Genomic DNA, 23,816 nt, shown 5'->3' with positions numbered 1-23,816 from the left:
TGGTGGGTGGGGCCTGTAGTGAGACCAGATGTCTACCCCCAGCCCACTACTGGGTCCATAGCTGGAGAGGTGTGTGTGGTTATCTTCCCCTCTTGCTGGGGCAGGAATCACTTTGGTGTTGTGCTAGCTCCTTCTTGGGGCTGCTTGCACACTGCCATGTTTGTAGCACTGCTTTGGATGGACTCCTGCCAAGGGCACATTGGAGGAGATGGATCCACAAGAGAACACAGGGGCAGACCACAAGGCACCAACAGGGCCTGCCTGTTCTGCCACAAGAGGCGATCTGCAGCCACCTGGGAAAACTCCCACTGATGCTGGATTGCAGGGGGTGAGTCCACAGAAGAGTGTGGGCATAGGGCATGCTGTTAGCAAGCTAGGTGGAGGGTTTTCATGCTGGGCTGTTTCTGGCAGATGTCTGTGTATCTAAGCTGGGAGGTGGGAGAGGGAATGGCATCTCCCAGCTCTTTTGTCTTAGAGAAGTCTTCCAAAGATCTCTACCCCTTCAGCACATACTCTGAGTTTAGTAAACAAATTTCCCTCCTGTATACCCCAGGCATTTTTCAAACTGCTGCTTGTCTATCTCAAAAGGGCTGTTTGTTGTGCTGCCTCTTTAAAGGCAGGGACTCCCTTTCCTGTCACCCTTTGGCTCTCCCTGAGCTGAGCCTGCTGAGGCTTTTTAAAGTTCCAGGTGTTAACACCACTGATTGAGGGAGCTCACAAAGTTAGGCCTTTTTGGTTTTTAAAGCCAAATATGGAGATTCATCTTCCCAGTGTAGTTCCCCATGCCTGGGTACCTGGTGTGGGGTCTGTTCTTTTCCCCTCTCCCATTGGTGAGTTTGGCTCCTGTGTTTCCACCCTTCTTACCCTCTTTGATGTGGCCTCTTTTATACATTTAGCTGTGGAGAGTCTGTTCTGCCAGTCTTTGGGTCCTTTTCTGGGTTATTTATACTGATGTGGGTGTTACCTAGATGTATCCATGGGACAAGGTGAGCCTAGGATCTTTCTACTTTGCCATTTTCCCTGGAAGTTTAAGAATGGTTTTGTATTTTTTTTTAAGCTGGGAGAAAATCTAAAGAAGAATAAAACTATACGAAATTTGGCTTTCATTGTCATAAAGTTTTATTGGAATATAGCCATACTCATTCATTTACGTGTCTATGGCTGTTGTCACCCTACAATGGAAGAATTGAGCAGTTGTGAGAGAGATGAATGGACTACAAAGTGTAAAACATTTATTTTCTAGTCCTTTACAGAAAATGTTAGATAATGTATGTTTTAGACCATCAAGACGATCACACGTTTATTCTCTTTTACCCTAATAGAGTGTCAAGTTAGGATGCTTTCAGCCACAAGTAACAGAAAGTATGACCCAAACCTGCTTAAGGAATATGAACATTTAATATCACATGTAGACAATCTCCAGGGATGGTATAATCATTCTTCATGTCTGATTTTCTTGGCTTTGCATCCTACATTGTTTGTATTTGTTCTTAAATGTCCTTCCCCTGTCCAGATGGATTATTTGAAATACAAATCGAATTATTTGTAGAGATTGGTTCTAGGGGTTTTGTATATTTATGCTTTAGCAAATGGAGTTTAAAAACATGTTGATCTGATTTCTAATTACATAGTCATGTAGGTAGACACTATTAGTGCCTTGTGTAATAGTCATGTCCCAGGCATCAGTGACATACACACCGAGATCTTTGAAAATGTCCTCATGGTACGATATTGAATGTAACCACGGAAGTTTCCAAACCTGACTGTGTGTATGTGCATCTTCCTGTTTTCTGTCTTAAAGATCACTTTAGTGGCTGGGCTTCTTAGGAATAGTAGTGTAATAGCTTCTCGGGCATTCATGGCCCTGCAAATGAAAATGTCAATGGGGAAGGGCCTGAAGTGTTGGCCACGTGTGATGACGATGGCTGTGCTTTTGTCATCTGATATCCCGTCAGTTTCCTGAGGAATATAACCCTCATCTATTCCAGAGTAGAGCTGAAGGGTGACAAAAGAGTACCTATATTTTTTGCCACTGAATCTGAATGTGTCTTTCTGCACCCAAGAATAAATGCTTCTCAAAAATTCCAGTTCCAGGAAGATGAAAAAAGTTTATAAAAAAATAAAATTTTAACTTGAAGGCAATGATTATTCTATCATTTAAAATAGTCATCCATCTAGATTATTTTTTACTGGAACATCCTACGCTTTGGGGTAGATTATCTGTTCGTATGTGTGAAATATCAATCAAAATGTAAAGTTTTCATTGGAATTCATAAGGAGAAACACCATTTCTTGTGAAAATGGGAATAAAACGTTTTAAATTAAAAGGCTCAAACCTAGAAAGTGAAATGAAGTTGAAAATAAGACAATCAAAGTGAGAGAATAGAGATCTCATTAATAGTACTTTAATATCAGCCTGAATTTCTAAAATAATATAACATAATTACATACTTTTTTACAAGTTTGGATAAGTGTTCGATCCAGTGATGCAAGGTAAAGTCTCCCAGGAGATAAATGAATGTTCCTTTCAAAGAGCGATTTATCTCCATTGTATTTAACTGAATCTGGTTACAAAATGTAATCCACCTTCCTTCTGAAGTATAACCACCAGGGACAGGAGTCTTCATTCTGACTTGGCATTATCCTTTTAATTTTTCACTCTAATAACAGAGACACTTGTGGTAAGTGATTTTATTGGCGTAAGTTAAATATCTAATCTTTCTCTGTCCTTCACTTTTTGATTTCTTTCTCATACTCCTGTTTTCTAATTCCTTCCTCCTACTATTCTTTGATCACCAGCTTTGTTTTAGCCACTTCTATGCATTTCTTTGAGATTTTGAGTCATCTTGACTCCTCCTTGTTCGTTTTCTCCCAAATCTGGTTGTCGGCTAAGTTTTGAAGTTTTGCCATCACTGCAGACTCTTCAGTGACTTAGGCTTTTGTCTCTAACCTGAATATTAGTGATCTGACAGTTGGTGTCCTTGCACCAAATTACTTACCTTTGTTCCATTAGTGAAGCAGTGGTCTTATTTTTTCTATGAAATTTTTATAAGAATATTTTTTTTGTTAAAAAATAGCTTAAAATACAGTATGTCCGCATTTTAAAAAGTCCAAACACTATGAAACACGTAGCTTGAATGGATATATTTAGATAGGATTTCACAAAAACTAACATACAGCAGCCAGTGCAAACCAATATTCTGAGATTTTCCAGCAAGTTCCATTAGATTTAGAGGCTCTCTTGGCACATAGTCTGCTTTCCAAGGCATTGCAGGCAGCAATGCACCGAAAGTTTTGCTATGGCATAATGAAAATCCTCAGATATTTTACGTGTCTTGTTTCCTTTTCACTCAGTACATGCCCCCCTCCCCCACCACTGAGTTCATGCCTTGTATTTTAGGTTTGTTACAAAGCATTTCTATACTGATATCATATTCTGTATTATCTAGAAAGCAAATAATAATGACTTAAGCCTATACATTTATTTATCCCCCACAAAACAGTCCTAACTGAGCAATGATATGACATTACATGCTTTCAAGGACACTTTCTGTCTTGTTCTGCTACTTTTTTTTTTTTTGAGAAGGTATGATAATCTTAACTTTTTCATTTTTTATAGCTATATTGAGATATACTTGGCATACAAATTGCTGCATGTATTTAATGTATACAGTTGAATGAGTTTGAACATATGCATGCACCCATGATACCACCGTCACAATGGAGGTGCTATTCTTAACTTATGACTTCAGTCTCATCGTCTAACATGGATCTTTCATCTCTCAGCATTATATCGAGAGTTCAGCCGGTAGGAAGCAGAGGCCAAGGTGTTTTACTTTTAAAGGCATGACCCAGAAGTTTCCCATATCACTTCCACTCATAATCCAGTCAAAAGTCTAGTTATGGCTACCACCAGCTTCAAGGAAGACAGCCTGTAGTTGGGTGATCACGGGCCTAGCTAAAATTGCAGTGTTTTATTACCACAGAGGGAAGGGAGAATGGGTCCTGGAAGACCACACCCAGTCTTTGCTTTACTCTGCATGCTTAGCACCCCCAGAGGCCTTGCAGTCTCTGGTTGGCTGTCTCCACAGAATATTCATAAGCATGGTTGTACTGTGTTTGTAACCTACAGACAAAGTGGAAAAATGGTGCTAGTGGAAGAATTAGAAAATTCTGAACTAGCTATTCCAGGATTACCTGAAAGAATTGTTAAGTCATAGTGATTAGGCTTGCTCATGAGAGTTTCCATAATCCTATAATTATATCAAAACTTCAGTGTGACATGTTTGGGGTTCTATGAGGTTTGATAGCATTGCGCCTGGATGACTGACGATCATAACCCTGGAATCTTAATAATCCTAATGTACTGGCATACTTTGGTAGGAAGATAGCCTTTGTGCTTATTATTGTAAACCATATCTTGTACAATATATATGTGTCAGAGTATTCATTTTGCCATGTGTCAAGCTAAGTGCTTTGAAAGACTATCTCAAATATATAACAAATTTTTTTAATTAAAATTAAAAATTTTTTTCATTTTATTTATTTTAGAGAAAGTACAAGCAGGAGAGGGACAGAAAGGGGGATAGATTCCTAAGAAGGCTCCATGCTCAGGGTAGACCTGTTGTGGGGCTCTATCCCACCACCCTGGGATCATAACGTGAGCCAAAATCAAGAGTCAGATGCTCAACTGACTCTTGAAGTTCCAATGAGGTCCTAGGTGCCCCTACGACAAATTTTCTTATGATTAGTCTTAATGTTTATTTTACTTAACATTATTATCAATATACTGTTAAGCCTACTCCAGAATTATTAAGATTCCATTAGACTTGTTGAATAGTTTAAAGATTACGGCAGGGAGACTAGCATCCCCCCCTCTGCTAACATATCTGCATTCTAATTCCTGGGACCTGTGAATGTGTTACCTTCCATGGCAAAAGGGAGTTTCCAAATGTGATGAAAGGTATGGATTTTGGGATGAGAGATAATCCTGGATGATCTAGGTGGGACCAACCTAAATCTCATTAGTCTTCAAAAGTGGGAGACGGAGGGCAGAAGAGTGGATCACAAAGATGTTATGGGGGACTTGGCCTACTGTTGTAGCTCTGGAAAATGGAGGAAGGGGGCTGTGTGGAACAAGGGCGCCTCTAGAAGCTGGAAAAGGTGAGGAAGCTGATTCTGCCCTACAGCCTCCAGAAAGGAATGCTGCCCTGCTCAACTTTTATTTTAGCTCAGTGAGACAGATATTTGACTACTGAACTACAGAACTGCAAGATGATATATTTGTATTATTTTAAGCCACTATGACACCTTTTCAACATCAAATCATCCCGTCCAACAACAAAATTTATATAAATAGAAGAAAAAAAAACACCCTTATTTTATATCCCTTAGTAACATTAAAACATTTTTTCTGTAGGTCATACACATTTTGTTAAATCTGTGAAATGGTCTTTTAAAGCACAAAGTGGATTGTATCACTTTCTTCCTTAGTTGATTTTTGTAGCTTTCAAAAGCCTTCTGAATGAACCCTCAAGTTCTCAGCATAGTATACGAGAACCTCCATGATTTAGTTTCTTTTTTCTAGTCTCTTCCTTTGCTGTATTTCCTCAAATACTTCCACTCCATTGGCCTATTGATACCAAATTAAACTTGAATTATTTTTAACAATAAATTTTTTTAGTAATTTCCCATGCAGTGTTTACCCTTTATCTCATGTAATATGCATAAAAAATTAAAAATTACTCAAATCTAAATTATATCCTAGATTATTATTTGCTAAGCCTGGCAATCCTACTCATGATCCTTATGAGTTTTCTCTTTTGTCTCATTCTTTGTCTACAGATATCCTTCAGGGCTAAGTCAAATATAAACTTTAACATACGCCCTCTACCTTTTACTTTCTTTAATTTTTTTTTTTTTTCAACGTTTATTTATTTTTGGGACAGAGAGAGACAGAGCATGAACGGGTGAGGGGCAGAGAGAGAGGGAGACACAGAATCGGAAACAGGCTCCAGGCTCTGAGCCATCAGCCCAGAGCCCGACGCGGGGCTCGAACTCACGGACCGCGAGATCGTGACCTGGCTGAAGTCGGACGCTTAACCGACTGCGCCACCCAGGCGCCCCCCTTTTACTTTCTTTATAGAATTGCTACATTGAATGTCTTTCAGACTGCAACCTTGCTGAACATTTATTTTTCTCCATTTGCCCATAATGCCTCATATCTATTAGAACCTTGATAAACATTTACAGAATACATGAATAAATATTAGGCAATAAATCATTAGTTGAAATAAATCTCAAAATGAATGTTATTGGTAAACTCAGATAAGCTTGAAAGAAAGTTATTTTAAAGCCTAGTATAAACATTATTCTAAGTAACATGGCTTTACAGTTGCCACTAAAACCCATTTAATAAAATGGAAACTCCATATAAAATTGCTAAGTGCATAAACTAAAGGTTAGGAAGTTATGCCAACAGAGAATTCGGCCAACCAAACCAAAATGTTCCAACTCTGAAGCCGTGGGTAACCATCAAAGACATTTGCACAGTGCCCCAGACAGAATCACCAACTCTAGGAGATGCACTACCATGTTTAAATATGAATGTAGAATATTGATACTTTCCCCTTTAGGAAAAATGGCTATGAAATCTGCTATAAAACGAGTTGGAAATAATTTCTTTGAACTGATTTCTCTCTTTAAAATACAAGGTGATTGATACCACAGACACCTGCTAGGACTTGAGCTCCAGGAAATCCATGATTACTAGGACTGGTACTGATCACCATCCCCCTGTGTAAGAATGACTCTTGGAAGATCCAGGACAAGCACCACCTACCATAGGACAGAGCAAACTTACACTGGGAGATGTCAATGACTTTAGGAGGTTTCATCATTTCAACTGCCACATTGGACCTTCAAAAAATAAGATCATAAATTGGCCTTCTGTCTGTCCACACAATACAGGTAATAGAACTCTTTTGCTTGTGAGTAAGAAATAACTTAAAATTTTCTACAACTGACAACTATTATTGTTGTGAATTTTGCATATATTGGGCATTGTATGTGGATTAGCATTTTGGAAAACTCTCTCCATGTCTGAGAGCACGTCAAGTCCAGGGCCACTCTGCTCATCTGCCACATGCAATCAGTGTGTCCTCAAAATTTGTGATTCAAAATATTTACCTGATATGCAACTTGTCTTCTCTCATTTCCACATCATTTTTTGAAGTTCATGTAATAGTTTTCTTGGATTAAAGTGGGCCTCTAATTAACCAAGCTGTCTCAGTTTTACCCCACCTAAATTTTCAACACAACTTCCAGAACACCCTTTCTAGTTGCAAATGTAACTGTATTCATTACTCTTTAAAATCCCAACCGCTTCCTTGAGGAGTTCAGACTCTTTAGCATGGTCTGCAGACCTTTTGTCACAGGGTTGCTGCTTATTTCTTTATACATGTTTCTTGCTGTGCTTACCTCCCATTTTTTCCTAGAAATTTGCCTTCTGACAATTGTAAACCTTATCAAGGAAGGTAATGCATTTTTCTGATCTGCTATTTCCCTATTATCGATCAAAGTGGCTGGCAGAAAGTGGTGTTTAGTCTGATGCATGAATCAATGTACATTGTATTTCTTTCCTCCAGCTGATGAAAGACTACCTTCCTGCTTCAAAGCTCTTATCCTCCCTTTGACTCACTGTTTCAAACCTGTGTACATGTGTATGTAAGTGATAGCAAGCAGAAAGGGGATAAAGGGGGAACGGGGATCCAGGTGCTAGGTACAACGGATAGAAGTGGTACTTAATTTTCTGCTGTGGATGACTCCTTAGGTTCAAGTCCGAAAAAGGAAGAGATCACATTTTCATCCATTACTGTGACTTTAGGCCTCAGGATGGTTAGTGGGTAGGAAAAGATTTGGTGAGGTACACCATCAGAGACAAAAGGGAAAGACCAGAAACCCAACTGAACTTTTACTTCTTTCAGAGACTACAGATCAACACCTGGAAAAGTACGTAAGACCTGAAATGTGTGCTGTTTTTTCGTGTTTGCTATCCATACTTTACTTCCTCTCAGCATATTTTTTGAAAGTGTAAGGGAGGAAGACTGCAAACTTGACTTTGAAAACCACCAAGAAAGGTGTTGACAAGCTAACATTACAGTCTGTCATCAACTTTAGGAAAAGTGAATTCCCAGGAATGAAAAGAGGAAATGGACTGAGCCCTTGAAACTTACAGAAGTTATTAAAGGAGCAAAGGAGTCTGGAACTGACAGGTTTTCTCAGGGCTTGGACCGTAAGTTCAAGGATTTGTGGTGGTACCTAGTTACCCTTTGCAAAGTGGCTTATGAAGAGACCCTGATCCTTCATTCTAAGCAATGAAATTTTCCAGCTTAATAGAGATCCAGGAGGCCAGGAGGTGAGCATCTGTTTGTGAGTAAGGGAAGAAAGGCATGGCCTTGATGCAGCTCTGATAGGAGAAATATGCTTTCAACCCAGTTTGTGGAGGACTGTTTGGGGGATTTTAAGAATCACTACATTGCAGCCTGGGGAGTATGGACTCCTTCAGCCTCAGCAGTACATGCTGAGGAATATCTGATCTTGAGATCAAATGGAGATGACCAGTAGAAGTTGGATTTTTGGAAAGCTTACTTAGGATGCAGTATAGACAACGGATTAGGGAGGGTAAAGTTGGTGGGAGGGAAGCTGTGACAAGTAATCTAGATGAGATGATGATGATCTGAACTCAGCAGCACTAGGCTTGGAGAGAAGTGGATAAATGCAAAAGATATTTAAGAGGTAGAATTTACACAATTTGATATAGGGGATGAACGTACATGGACGTTCCATACTTCATCAAAGAATCCTTTTTTTTGGCATAGCATTTTAAACACATATCAGAATACCTTTACACCGAACATATTTTGTAAGACCTAGGTCTGTGGTAAAGGATGTGTGTTTTCACGGGAAAGTACAGGTACATATAATACCGAGTTCCACTTTGGGCAGGAACATTTTGGTGAGAATGCCAACCTTGGGAGTGGAAATCATAAAAAGGGGTCTCCTAAACACTCCACATATCGAGTAGGACAGCTATCTGAAAGTGTTGTGTTCAATATTAATTGAATGTAGCTCTGCCCACAGAACTTCCCGGGTATCTAAAAGTATATTGATGTGTACAAAAAGGCTTTTTTCCTTCACAGCAAGATAAGACATTTCTCAATTCCTGGTGGCCCTGTGAGTCAGAGCCTCACAGTGTGTGTGCTGAGGTTTCAGGTAGTAGAAGGCTTCTTGGTCTTGGGTATACGAGTACTCTCACAGCTCATACGTGAGTTTGGGGTCAGGCCAAATTCATTGAAGACATGAGTAGTTCCATTAACAAATTTACCATTGAAAATAACCCTGTCGTAGCCTTGGCTCCTTGCCCTCCAGAATACTCCTTCACTGGGGTGGATGATCAGGAGAGATGGAGACCTGGCCTTCCCAGAACAGACTGAAGCTAACAAGGTAGGTGCTGTTGTTGAAGTCTGCCTCCATTCGTGTCGTGCCTGCTTTTTGAGATGGGGAGCACATCCCAGATCCCAGCCCTCAGGGAATCACCACCAATTTCCTTCCTGCATCCCAAGGGATGCAGGACCTCCGTTAGGATGTCTAACTGCACCCCCCCCCCCCCCCCCCCCGCCCACTGTGGAGAACGGTGCTGTGCTGTGTGCAGCACTAGGGGTGGTGTTCATGCGGGTGAAAGATCTGGGTGGGGTCAGCGGGTCTGGTTTCTCTCTGATTCCCTTTATTCTTTGCTCAGTCTCTGTTGGTGACTTTAACGGGATCAGTGATAGTTCAGGGTATAAGGATTTCATTGAAGTGTTCCATTGATAGAATGAGATCGGTAAGTTTAGACCAGACCCAAGCTGACATTACCAGGTATGTGACATAATGAAATGAACCTCTTCAAGTCATTTTAGTTATGAATTGTAATGTTTATTTGCCTATTATCATCAGTATTATTTAAACTGATAATTTTGAAAGACATGTAAATAACTTAAAAATTTATTTTCAACTTTAGTTGATATACAATGTTATATTTCTGTCAGGTATATGACATAGCGATTTGCCATTTCTGTACATTACAAAATGTTCACCACAGTCAATGTAACCATGTGTCACTATACAAAGTTGTTATACTATTATTTATAAATGGAAGATGGTACTTCTTAATCCCCTTTATGTGTTATGCTTATCCCTACTCTGCTCTCTCCTCAGGCAACCAATAGTTCTGAGTCGATTTCTGTTTTTCTTTATTTGTTTATATTTTAGATTCCACATATAAATGAAATCATACGGTATTTGCCTTAATTCACTTAGCATAATATCCTCTAGTTCCATCCATGTTGATGCAAATGGCAATATTCGATTCTTTTTCATGGCTGAGTAATCTTCTATTTTGTATGTACCTTGTATCTTCTTTATCCATTCTTCAATTGATGGACACTTAGCCATATCTTGGCTCATGTAAGTAATGTTTCAGTAAACATAAGAGTGCATATGTCTTTCTGAATGAGGGTTTTCATTTTCTACAGGTAAATACCCAGAAGTACAGTTACTGGATGGCTTGTCTATGTTTTTTTAAAGCTTATTTGAGAGAGAGGGTACAAATGGTGGGAGAGGCAAGACAGCTCCACAGTGACACCCGTGAGCCTGATGCAGTGCCACACCCATAAATTGCGAGATCATGACCTATGCCGAGTCAGATGCTCAACCGACTGAGCCACTCAGGTGACCCAAGGTATTACTATTTTTAACCTTCAAGGAATCTTCCTATTGTTTTTGCCTACAGGATGCATTTATATTCCCACCAATAGTGCACTAGAGTTCCTTTTTCTCCACATATTTGCTAACACTTGTTATTTCTTGTCTTGGTGCCATTCTGACAGCTGTGAGGTGATAGCTCATTGTGCTTTTGATTTGCATTTCTCCGATGATGAGTGACGTTGAGCATCTTTTCATGTGTCTGATGGTCATGTGTATGACTTATTTGAAAAATGACTATTCAGGTCCTCTGCCCATTTTTTAAGTAAGGTTAGTATTATTTTTGGTGTTGAGTTGTGTGAGATCTTTATATATTTTGAATATTAATACCTTATTGGATATATCATTTGGTAACACCATCTCCCATTGAATAGGTTGCCTTTTCATTTTGTTGAAAATTCCCCTCACTGGGCAAAATCTTTTGGTTTGACATAGTTCCAGTAGTTCATTTTTGCTGTGTTTCCCTTACCTGAGGCGATGTCCATAAAATGTTGCTAAGGTTAGGGTCCAGGTTATTCTTTAAGTGTTTTATGGTTTCAGATCTTCCATTTTGAGTTTATGGTGTAAGAAAGTGGTCCAGTTTTTGCAACACTATTTATTGAAGAGACTATGTTTTCTCCTTTGTATATTCTTGCCTCTTCTGTCATATATTAATTGACCATAAATGTGTAGATTCTTGGAATCTCTACCCTGTTCCCTTGATATGTGTTGATATTTTTGACTACTGTAGCTTTGTAGTATATATTTAAATCTGGGATTCTGAGAGCTCTCATTTTGTTCTTTTTCAAAATTGCTTTTGCAATTTGGGGACTTTTATAATTCCATGAGTATTTTAGGATTGTATGTTCTAGTTCTGTGGGAAAAGAAACTGTTGGTATTGTGATCAGGATTGCATGGAACCTGTAGATTGCTTTGGGTAGAATGCACAGTTTAACAATATTCCTCCAATCCATGAGCATGGTTTCCTTCCTCTGGGTCTTATAGTTTTCAAGTATAGGTCTTCCACCAACTTGGTTATATTTATTCCTAGGTTTTTTATTCTTTTTAATGCAATTTTAAGTGGGATTATATTCTTAATTTTGTATCCTGAATTTTGATGAATTCATTAGTTTTAACAGTGTGTTGAAATCTTTAGGTTTCATGGTATATGGTATCATGTCATCTAGAACTAGTAACAGTTTTGCATCTTCCTTACCAATTTATTTCTTAGTCTTCTCCAATTGCTGCAGCTAGTACTTCTAGTAGTATGTTGAACACAAGAGATGAAGCTGGACATCCTTTTCTTGTTCCTGATCTTAGAAGAAAGGCTTTAGTTTTTCATCACTGAGTATGATGTTGGCTGAGGATGTGTCATGTACTGCCTTTTTTATGTTGAGGTATATTCCCTCTACACATACTTTGTTAAGAGTTTTTATCATAAATGAATGCTGAATTTTGTCAAGTGCTTTATATGGTTTCAGGAGTAGAATCCAGTGACTGATCTCTTCCATATGATACCTAGTGCTCATCCTGAAAAGTGCCCATGGTAATGCCCGCCACCCATTTAACCCACCCTCCCTTCCAGCAACCCTCTGTTTGTTCTCTATATTTATGAGTCTTATGGTTTGCCTCCCTGTTTTTATCTTATTCTTACTACCCTTCCCCCACGTTCATCTGTGGAGTTTCTCAAATTCCACATATGAGTGAAATCATATGATAATCTTTCTCTGACTTATTTTGCTTAGCATAATACCCTCCAGTTCCATCCACGTTGTTGTAAATGGCAAGACTTCTTTTTCATCATTTGTCATTGTGTGTGTGTGATATATATGTGTATATACGTATATTACATCTTCTTAATCCATCACTTGATGGACATTTGGGCTCTTACCATAATTTGGATAGTGCTGCTATGAACATTGGCATGAGTGTGCCCCTTCAAATCAGTATTTTGTATCCTTTGGATGAATGCCTAGTAGTGCAATTGCTGGGAACAACACTAAAAGGCAACCAATGGAATTGGAGAAGATATTTGCAAATGCCACATTGGATAAAGGGTTAGTAACCAAAATCTATAAAGGTCTTACCAAACTCAACACCCCCAAAGCCCAAATAATCCAGTTAAGTGATGGGCAGAAGACATGAATGGACATTTCCAGATGGCAAACAGACCTATAAAACATGCTTAATATCACTCATCATCAGACAAATACAAATCAAAACCAATTCTGACCACCTCACACTGGTCAGAATGGTTACAATTAACAACTCAGGGAACAGCAGAGAAAGGGGAACCCTTGTGCAAATATGTTGATGGGAATGCAAACTGGTGCAGCCACTCTGGAAAACAGTCTGAGGTTTCCTCAAAAAATTAAAAAAGTGACCTCTTTTAATGTCCATGACTCATTTAGCCCATCCTTCCCCCCACCTCCCCTCCAGCAACCCTCAGTTTATTCTGTATATTTAAAAGACTCTTATGGTGTGCCTCTCTCTCTGTTATTTTTCCTTCCCTTCCCGTATGTTCATCTGTTGTTTTTAAATTCCACAAATGAGTGAAATCATCTGTTATTTGTCTTTCTCTGACTTATTTTGCTTAGCATAATACTTTGTAGTTCCATCCACATTGTTGCAAATGGTAAGAGTTCATTTTTTTATCCCCAGTTTCTTTTTTCAAATAATGAACTCTGTTTTAAAGTATTTATTTCATTGGTTTTTTCCTTTTATTAATTTTGGGTGTGTTTTTTAGTTTTTCTGACTCCATTAAGTGTTGCTTCTGATGGCTCTATTGTCATATATGTCCCTCTAGGAACTGCTTTTGTGTCTCAAAGATTTTTGACCATGATATTTCCAGTTTTATTTGTGTCCTCATGTTTAAGTTCCTTCTTGTTTTCTCCATTAATTAACCCATTGGTTGTTTAGTAGTATGTTGTTTCACATCCATGTTTTCTTGTTTTTCTAGTTTCATACCATTGTGTTTGGAAAAGATCAATCTTTTTGAATTTATTTAAATTTGTGTTCTTACATGTGATGTATCCTGGAGAGTGTTTCATGTGCATATAAAGAACGTGTGTTCTGCTATTTGTGGATGGCATGTTATGTGTATATTTTAAGTTCATTTGGTCTAATGTATCATTTAAAGCCACTCTTTCTTATTGACTGTCTGTGTGGATGATCTTTCTATTGCTGTAAGTGAGGTGTTCAAGTTCCCTACTATCAGTGTATTATTGTCAATTTCTCCCCTATGTCTGTTAATATTTTTTTTATATATTCAGGTGCGCCTATGGTAAGTGCACAGATATTTACAATTGTTGTATCCTCTTGCTTATCACTTATTATTCATTGCCCTTGTATATTGCTATAGTCTTTTTCTTAGTTTATTATGTCTGATATAAGTATAGTTACACTGGCTTCCCCCCCCCCCCCGCTTCTATTTGCATGGAATATCTTTATGTGTCTTTAGGTCTGAAGTGGGTCTCTTGTAAACAACATATAGGTGGATCTTTTGTTTTCTTTTTGAAATCCATTCAGTCTGTCTATTTTGATTGGAACATTCAGTCCATTTAAGGTAATTATTTAATATATATGTGCTTGTTCCCATTTTGTTAATTTTATTAATTTTATTTTCCTTTTTTCTTCTCTTTCTTCCCTTGTGATTCCTTTCTTTTATAGTTTGATTTGTGGTTACCATGATGTTCATATATAACATCCTATGCATATAGCACTTCATGTAAAGGTGACTGTTGCTTAAGTTTGAACACATTCTAAAAGAATTATGTTTTTACTCCCTCTTCCATGTATATGAAATATTTCCTATCTTTTTTGTATCTCTTAACTAACTGTATATAAAATTGATATTAGTATTTTTGTAAATTTTTGGTCTGCTTTTTCTCTATGGGCTCTTTTTCCTTTCAAAGAAGTCTAATAGGTCTTATATGGCCATTTTAGTGGTGATACACTCTAACTTTTGTTCATCTGGAAACTTCTTTATGTCTTCTTCAATTCTGAATGCTAACCTTGCTGGTTTCAGTATACTTGGTTGTAGGTTTTTTCCTTTCAGTACTTCAAATATACCATACCACTGCATTCTGGCCTGCAAAGTTTCTGCTCAAGAATCAACTTAAAGCTTAAAATGGGTTTTCTTGCAAGTAAGCAATTGCTTTTCTTTTGCTCCTTTAAAAATTCTCTTTAATTTTTATGTCATAATTAGTATCTGTCCTGATGTGGGCCTTTTTGGGTTCACACTGGAGCTCTCTGTCGATCCTGGAGCTTGATGTCTGTTTCATTCCCCAGTGTAGGGAAATTTTCAGTGATTATTTAAGTTTTCTATGTGAATGGCATTATCCTTGATGTTGTCCTAGAGGTTTCTTCTTTTAGATCACTGATCTGTCCTGCATCTTGTTATCTGCTATTGATTCTCTGTACTATATTTTTCATTTCAGTTGTTGTACTTTACAGCTCTGATTGGTTATATTTTCTGCTTCCTTGCTGAAGTTTTCAAGCTGCTCATCCACTCTTCTCTCAAGTATGGTGGTCATCTTCATGACTATTGCTTTGAACTCTTGATCAGGTAGGTCACTTATCTCCATATTGTTAATTCTTTTCCTCATTTTGTCTGACTCTGTTTGTCTCTATGTATTAGGTCAGCTATGTCTCCTGGTCTTAAAGTTACTGGCCCTATAGAGAAGAAATCTTGGGGTTTCTTTTAGTGCAGTACTTATTGTTTAGTAGAACCAGATGTTCCAGTGGTGTCTCCTATGTTTGCAGCTGGGTGAAAGTCCTGGGTACAACTTGCCACGGGTTTGGTGGTAAGCAGGGCTGCCTCCTTCTCTCACTAGGGCAAGACTTGCTTTGGAGTGGTGCTGGTTCTGGACCGGGTTGACCACAAGGCATGGCAGGGTAATAGTCGCTATACAGGAACACCTGCAATGGTAAGTCCACAGGATAGATGGCGAATGACCAACTGGCACCTACCTGTGTCAGGCCAGCTAGGCTCAAGAGGGGCAAGAAAAGTGGTACCTGCCAGCACTTCTGTACCTGGAGATAGTTCCTGCCCCCTGGCACATGTCCTAGTCTATAAATGTCCTACATGTGTAGCTTGGGCACTTTTCAAACTGCTGCCTCTGTGGTCTCATTGTACTTGAGCCCTTTAAGGGTGTATCCCTCTTTCTGATAGCCCTCCACTCTTACTGAAGTTAACGCCCTGCTTATTTTCAAAGCCTGATGTTATGGGGCTCATTGAGCCAATGCAGATCCCTGTGACTGAGCGTGCCCAATGAGGGACTTCAAACCCTCATCCTTCAGGGAGGACCTCCACCCCTGTGATATCCTTCCTGCTGGTTGGTCACTGAGGGTTTTGTCAGGACTACATCTCTGCCCATCGTACCTTTCTAGATGTAGCTTTGTCTTCGTATCTTTAATTGTGGAAAAGCTGTCCTGTCAGTCTTCGGGTTGTTCTCAGAATGAGGTGTACTGTATGCCATTGCAGCCTTGTGTCTGCAGGAGGAATTGAGCTCAGACTCTTCACGTCTCCTCTTGACCAGTAAAAGACTATTAGACATAGGTAAAAAACACTAGATTGAGGTAGAACTAACAGAACTTAGTTATGGCAGGATATGAGTTGTATAAGTAAAGGAAGAGTAAATGCACCTGAGTCAATTAATTATTCATCAGTATTCTCTGCGGTATATATTTTAACTTCCATATTTTATGGAAGGCTTGAACAGTTGTGGGTAAATATATTGAATCTAAAAGATTATTGGTCTGGCAGAGCGAGAGGATCCTGAGCTCCCTTCCTCCCAGGGACACACTGAGACAATAACTACATATAATGCAACTCAGTCTGAAAATGACCTGTGACTGGCAGAATAGATCTCCACAACTGAAGGTATAAAGAGAAGGTCACGTTGACAAGAATAGGAGGGGGAGGGAGGTGGTCGTGAACCAAACTCCCAATGTGGTGACCCCTTGCAGTAGAAATATCACAGGTGTGCAGTTACTCCCTGAAGAACAAGGGGATCAAGCTCCACATTAGGTGCCCACAGCCCTGGAAAGCTTTCACTAAAAAGAGAAGCACCCATAATGTCTGGCTTTGGCAGATCCTGAGGGGGCTATAGGAAATAAAGACTCCTCTTTTAAAGGACAAGCACACACTCTATCTCTTGCACAGAAGCAGCACTTTGAAACATGTCTGGATTATATGTGAAGGAGGCTCACTAACTAATTTTAGGGCGTGTGCTGGAGGGGCAGAATTCTGTAGGAGCTTTTTTTGGAGTATCAGGGGGTGCCATTTTTCTTGCCTTCCTTCAGCCTAGCCTTGCAGGAGGCAGTTCAGGCACTTTCCATCTACCTTGCTACTAGTTCTCACCCCACCCTGGTATTTTTGTGCAGATCAACATCACCGAAGCTGCCCCCCACTGCAGGTGTCCCTTCATAATAACTCCTGCCATAGTGGTGGGGGAAAGGAGCCGGGCATGCTGGTGGGCTAGATTGGTTGCCTAGGGGGCTGGCTGGCAGCCACCCCCCAATAGTTGCTGAATTACAACACGAGGGCCCATGCAGGAGTCACCCCTGGTGATCAGAAACTTCTGAGCCTCCCAGGACATTTTCTACAGAAGGCTGCTACTTTCAAGAACAGGAAATAGAGCTGACCTACCTAATACAGAGAGGCAGACGAAATGGCTTCAAACAAACAACTGAGGTAATCTACCTGAGAAAGAATTCAAAATAACCGTCAAAAAGATGCTCACAGAACTCGAGTGAGAAAGTTAGTATAAATAAAAACCCAACCCATCAGAGCAGAATAGAATAACAACTGAAACAAAAATACAGTAGAAGGAATCAACAGATTAGAGGATGAAGAATGGATCAGTGATATAGAAGACAGGAAATTGCCCAAGCTGAATAACAAAAAGAAAACAATGGGAATAGGTTCAGGGAACTGGGACAGCATCAAGTATAGTAGCATTCACATTACAGACCCCTCTGGAGAAAGAGAGGGGCATATAATTTACTTGAAAACCTGGGCAATGAAACAGATATTAAGGACCAGAAAACTCAACAAGATGAACACAAAGATGTCCACACAAAGACACATAATAATTAAAGTGTCAAAAAACAAAAAAAGGTGAAGGGAGATCTTAAAAAGAGCAAAACAACAAACTGCTTACAGAGAGCCCTAGAAGGGATTCAACAGAAATGTTTCAGACCCGACTAGACTGACCTGGTATATTCAACATGATGAAAATACCTACAAGCAAAAATACTCTAACCAGCAAAATGATTCAGAATTGTAGGAAAGTTTATCACCATTAAACTGACCTTACAAGAATTAGTAATGACACTTTTCAAAGGGGAAAATAAAGGGCCATAAGTACAGTAAGAAAATTATGACAAAACTATTTCACTGGCAAAAGGAAACATAATGAAGATAGATCAATAACATATGAATGTTGATAGCATGAAATATCCATAATAACTAGCTAAGAGCTACAGAAAATAAGATGTGAAATATATATTAAACTTTCAGAGACATAGAAAAATATAGTGCTTTTAAGTTGGAACACATTTTAAGTGGCCATCCACTTAAAATGGATTGCTATACACTTAGGGGCTATATATGAACTATATTATAAACATAAAAGCTTCTAATAGATATAGAATAAAGAAAAAGGAATCCATAATAATAAAGCCTTCAAATCACAAGGGAAGGAAGCAAGAGAAGGACCAGAGAAGAGCTACAAAAATAACGAGATGACAATTAACAAAAAAGCAGGAAGTTCATACCTATCAGTAACTAATGTAAATGGACTAAATGTTCCAATCAAAAGACAAAGGGAGACTAAAGAGATTAAAAAATAAAAACCAAAACCCAAAGACCCATTTATATGCTGCCTACAAGAAGCTCATTTCAGTCTTAAAGACATACAGAAAGAAAGTGAAGGAATGGAAAAATATATTGGAGGCAAATGGAAACAAAAAGTCAGGGTAGCAATATTAATAGACAAAATAGACTTTAAAACAAAGACTGTAACAAGAGGTAGAAGAAAATTACCTAATGATAAAGGGATCAATTCAACAAGAGTATAAATAGTTGTAAATATTTATGCACCAAACATGGACTCACCTAAATATATAAAGTGATATTACAGACATAAAAGGAGAAATTGACCAGAATACAACAATAGTCAGGTACTATAACACCCCAGCATCAATGGATAGATCATCAAGGCAGCAAGTCAATTAAAAACAACACTGACTTTGAATGACACATTAGACCAGATACACTTAACAATTATATACAAAACATTCCAATCCCCACACAGCAGAGTACAGTTTTCAAATGCATATGGAACAATTCTCTAGGATAGATCACATGTTAGGCTACAAAGTAATTCTCAGTAAATTCAAGAAGATAAACCATTGGCCAGATTCATCAGGGAAAAAGAGGACTCTAAAGGACTACTATGAAAAACTACATGCTGAGAAACTGGAATAAATGGAAAAATTTCTAGAAAAATAAAATTTTCCAAGACTCAATCCGGAAGAAATAGACAATCAGAACAGACTGGTTACTAGTAACAGAATTGAATCAGTAATCCAAAAATCTCCCCAAAAGTCCCAGACCAGATGGCTTCACAGACTAATGCTACCAAATATTTTAAGAAGGGTTAATACTTATTCTTTACAAAATGTTCCACAAACTTAAAGAGGAAGGAATTTTCCAAATTTATTCTGTGATGCCAAATTTATTCTCTGATACCACAGCTAAAGACACTATAAAAAAAAATCCGCCAAACTACATAATCTCCCTAATAAACATAGATGCCAAAATTCTCAGCAAGTAACTGAGTCCAGTAGTATATTAAAAGCATCATTCACCATGAACAAGTTGGATTTACTCCAGGGATGCAAGGATGAGTTAACATCCAAAATTGATCCATGTAATATACCACATTAGCAACAACAAAAACATTAAAAATTATATGATCTCAACAGATGGAGAAAAAGCATTTGACAAAATTCAACTTGTGTTCACAATAAGAACTCTCAACTAGGTGGAGGTCGAGAGTACGTACCTCAACATAATGAAGGTCATATATGACACACCCACATCTAACATCATCATCAGTGGTAAAAACGTGAAAGCTTTTCCTCTAAGATCTGGAACAAGACACACCTGTCCACTTTCACCACTTCTTTTTTTCATAAATTTTTTTTTTTCAACGTTTATTTATTTTTGGGACAGAGAGAGACAGAGCATGAACGGGGGAGGGGCAGAGAGAGAGGGAGACACAGAATCGGAAGCAGGCTCCAGGCTCTGAGCCATCAGCCCAGAGCCCGACGCAGGGCTCGAACTCACGGACCGCGAGATCGTGACCTGGCCGAAGTCGGACGCTTAACCGACTGCGCCACCCAGGCGCCCCCACTTTCACCACTTCTATTGGAAGTTCTAGCATCAACAATCAGAAAAGAAAAAGAAATAAAATACATCCAAATTGGTAAGGAAGAAGTAAAACCTTAACTAATTCCAGATGACATATGACTGTGTAGAGGAAATAGACCCTGTGAAAAAAAAAGAAGCCCAAACAGAATAAATGAATTCATTAAAGTTGCAGGGCAGACAGTTACATAAATCTTTACATTTCTGTACACTAATAACAAACCAGAAGAAAAAAAAGTTAACACACATAAAGCTTAACCAAAATATGTCTCCACTGCACCCCAGCAACAATCAATAAAATCCTTGTGGCTGGTAGAAAACAGTAGAGCAAACCAAAAGGGACAAAAACAAACAAACAAACAAAAACCCAAGGAGATGAGATGTTATAAAAAATAAAGCTTAAAGGAACCCAAGAGTCAACCTCTGATAAGATCAGTGAAGAAATAGAGATGCAAATAAATAAAACCCCAAACAAGAATCTTTTCATGTACTTCTGGAAAATTTTACAAACCTTAATTTGCACAAAAGGGAATAGAAAAATTGGATAGAGAATAACCATTCAATACACACAAATAATAATCACAATAATAATAATGTAATTGTGATAATGATAAACATGTTACCATTTTCCGCACTTCTAGAAGTCACAGGCTGAGATTGTTTTATCAGTGGGTGCAGATATCCCTAGGTTACATAATGAGAAAAAATTGTCCAATTAATATTATGAGTTAGAAATAGGTTTTATGCTAAGACTTCACAAGCACAATATAAGAAAAATATAGGCCTATTTCCTTCCCTTCTGAATATGTTGAACATGGCTTTAAGATTCTTTTATATCTATCAATGTAGATACAGATGTAGCCTGAGTGTGTATGTGTGTTTATTCATCATGGTCAATTATGTATTAATTTAGGATTAACAAATGGCCCCAGAGAGAAAGATCTTACAGTGTAATTTATTCTTAGTGGTTTAAAGACAAACATTTCATGTTTTTTACTGTTCTCAAATTAGGAGTACAGTTGCCAAAACAACATTTGCTGTATTTCGAAACTAATGTAACATTAAAATTCAATTTAAAAAGTTAAATACTTTTAAAAAATTAAAAATAATGTGTTTTTTTTTTAAATTTTTTTTTCAACGTTTTTTATTTATTTTTTTGGGGACAGAGAGAGACAGAGCATGAACGGGGGAGGGGCAGAGAGAGAGGGAGACACAGAATCGGAAACAGGCTCCAGGCTCCGAGCCATCAGCCCAGAGCACGACGCGGTGCTCGAACTCCCGGACCGCGAGATCGTGACCTGGCTGAAGTCGGACGCTTAACCGACTGCGCCACCCAGGCGCCCCAAAATAATGTTTATTTTTGAGAGACAGAGTGTGAGTGGGGTAGGGGAAGAGAGAGGGAGACACGGAATCTGAAGCAGGCTCTGAGCTGCCAACCCCCAGCTTGATGTGGGGCTCCAATTACATTACTGTGTTATCATGACCTGAGCCCAAGTTGGACACTTAACCGACTGACCCACCCACTCGGCCCTAAATACCTTCGTTTTGAGGTCAGAAGAAGACAAAGAGGTTAGCAATTTTAGAAGCCCTGAATAAAACAAAAAATCAGAGGTATGAGAATTTTAAGGGAAAAAGGAAACTGTCCTTATTTTTGCAGATGTTGTGATTGTCCACAAAGAAGACCAAACATAGCAAATTATGTGCATTAAGAGAGTCAGTAAGGAACTGGATACAAAATAAACTTGCAAAAATCAATAGCACTTACCTATACCAGTAATAATCACCAAAACAATATAATAGAAGGTAAGTTCTGAACTTGATGGAGGCATTTTGAAAAGACCTGAGTGAAAAACTCTAACACTTTGAAAAATAGGTTGGCTTAATATTATAAATTTGTTAATTTTCCCTTAAATAACTTTAAAATTCTATGTATTTCTCTTGATGTATTTAGTTCTCAAACTGTTGATGGCTTTCTACTTAAAGTTTTTTTTTTAAATGTTTATTTTTGAGCGAGATCGCGAGTTGGGGAGACACAGAATCTGAAGCACCCTCCACGCTCTCAGCTGTCATCACAGAGCTGGATGTGGGGCTCAAACCTATCAACTGTGAGTGAGATCATGACCTGAGCCGAAGTTGGACACTTAATTGACTGAGACACCCAGGTGCCCCTTTCTACTTACAGTTTTTGATTTCTGGTCTAATTTCACTATATCAGAAAGCATATGCTGAACAATTTTAACCTTTAGAAATTGAGACTTGCATTATGTGAAGGCTATGGTCTAATTTCATAAATGATCTAGGTGCACCTACAAGAATGTGCAGTTCACAATTGTATTTCACATAGGTTTCACTTGTAAAAAATTACTTAGAGAGGTTAATGTCTATTAATATGGCTGTAGATTTGTCTCTATTTTTTATCAATTTTTGCTTTATATATTTTGAGGACATAATATTAGTACATGCATCATTATAACTTCTTGGTGGATTATCTGAGTATATTATCTTCCTGATTATATTTTCCTGGTATATTATCATTAAGAAGGTCTGTTTGGGGGCGCCTAGGTGGTTCAGTTGATTAAGCAGGTAACTCTTGATTTCAGCTCTGGTCATGATCTCATGGTTCCTGGGCTTGAGCCCCATGTCGGGCTCTCCACTGACAGCATGGAGCCCGCTTGGGATTCTCTCTCTCCCTCTCTCTTGAAATAAACTAAAAAAAAGCTTGTGTAGTTACAGTAACGAGAGGCAAAGGAGGCTTTGAGAAAAGAAGCATTTTTTAACGTTATTGTTTAAATTCCAGTCCGTTGGCATACAGTATCATATTGGTTTCAAGTGCTCAGTATAGTGCTCATCCCAACAAGTGCACTCCTTGATCCCCATCTCCCACCACCCCCTCCCATCTGCTAACTATCTGTTCTCCATAGTTACGAGTCTGTTTCTTGGTTTGCCTCTCTTTTTGGTTAGTGTTTGGTTTATTTTGGGGGTGGAGGAGAAATGGTAAATACTCCCCTTTTTTACTTTCAAACATTAAGTTCTTTATGATATGGCACTTGTAATCAACACAAAAGTTTTATTGTTTAAATATGGTGAGACAAATCTTGGTTTTTAGTATATTTAATCTTTTTTTTTCCCTACAGGACCCGCCTATTGTACTGCCTCCTTTTGGATTTATCAAGTATTTTTTTAAATTAAAAAAGGTTTATTTTTGAGAGAGAGGGAGAGCATACGAGTGGGGGAGGAGAGGATCCAAAGTGGGCTCTGTGCTGACAGCCCTGTGCGGGGCTCCAACTCATGAACCGTGAGATCATGACCTCAGCTGGTGTTGGATAGTTTACCAACTGAGCCACCCAGGCACCTGATTAATCAAATAGTTTAAATTATTCCATTTATTCCTCTATTTAACTAAGGGTTTTACATTATCTTAGTATCTTTTATTGGCTATCTTAAAAATTACACCTTGCATCCTTGATTATGAGAGAAACTTAGAATTCTTTAACACTACTTACCCTTTTTGTATTTTGTTATTTTTGTCTAGTATTTTAATTTTATGTATATTTTAAAATCAACAGCATATTATTTTGTTTTTTGAAGTAATCAT

The 23,816-nt window shown here is 38.4% G+C and overlaps 1 protein-coding gene, 1 long non-coding RNA gene and 1 pseudogene across 2 annotated transcripts; 1 reads left to right on the top strand and 2 right to left on the bottom strand.

Annotated features, from left to right (window-relative positions):
- Positions 1-1,513: 1,513 nt before the first annotated feature.
- On the bottom strand, positions 1,514-2,170 carry LOC112865865 (NXPE family member 1-like). Its single transcript, XM_086676440.1, is given in 3 exon segments — positions 1,514-1,719; positions 1,722-2,028; positions 2,030-2,170. Coding segments are annotated over 3 exon segments (585 nt in total). The 3' UTR covers positions 1,514-1,582.
- Positions 2,171-8,870: 6,700 nt separating this feature from the next.
- On the bottom strand, positions 8,871-12,331 carry LOC147576960 (NXPE family member 1 pseudogene; annotated as a pseudogene).
- A 1,904-nt stretch (positions 12,332-14,235) lies between these two features.
- Positions 14,236-22,209, top strand: LOC147576959 (uncharacterized). Its single transcript, XR_015241341.1, has 3 exons — positions 14,236-15,349; positions 15,618-15,710; positions 21,879-22,209. It is a non-coding gene; the product is annotated as an uncharacterized LOC147576959 (long non-coding RNA).
- Positions 22,210-23,816: the final 1,607 nt, after the last annotated feature.

The sequence above is a fragment of the Puma concolor genome, chromosome D1, assembly GCF_028749965.1.
Source record: "Puma concolor isolate L17-30 chromosome D1, mPumCon1.1.hap2, whole genome shotgun sequence".
In the NCBI taxonomy this organism is placed as follows: domain Eukaryota; kingdom Metazoa; phylum Chordata; class Mammalia; order Carnivora; family Felidae; genus Puma; species Puma concolor.
The sequence above is the reverse complement of the archived record's forward strand: the minus strand, read 5'-3'. Positions and strand labels throughout refer to the sequence as shown.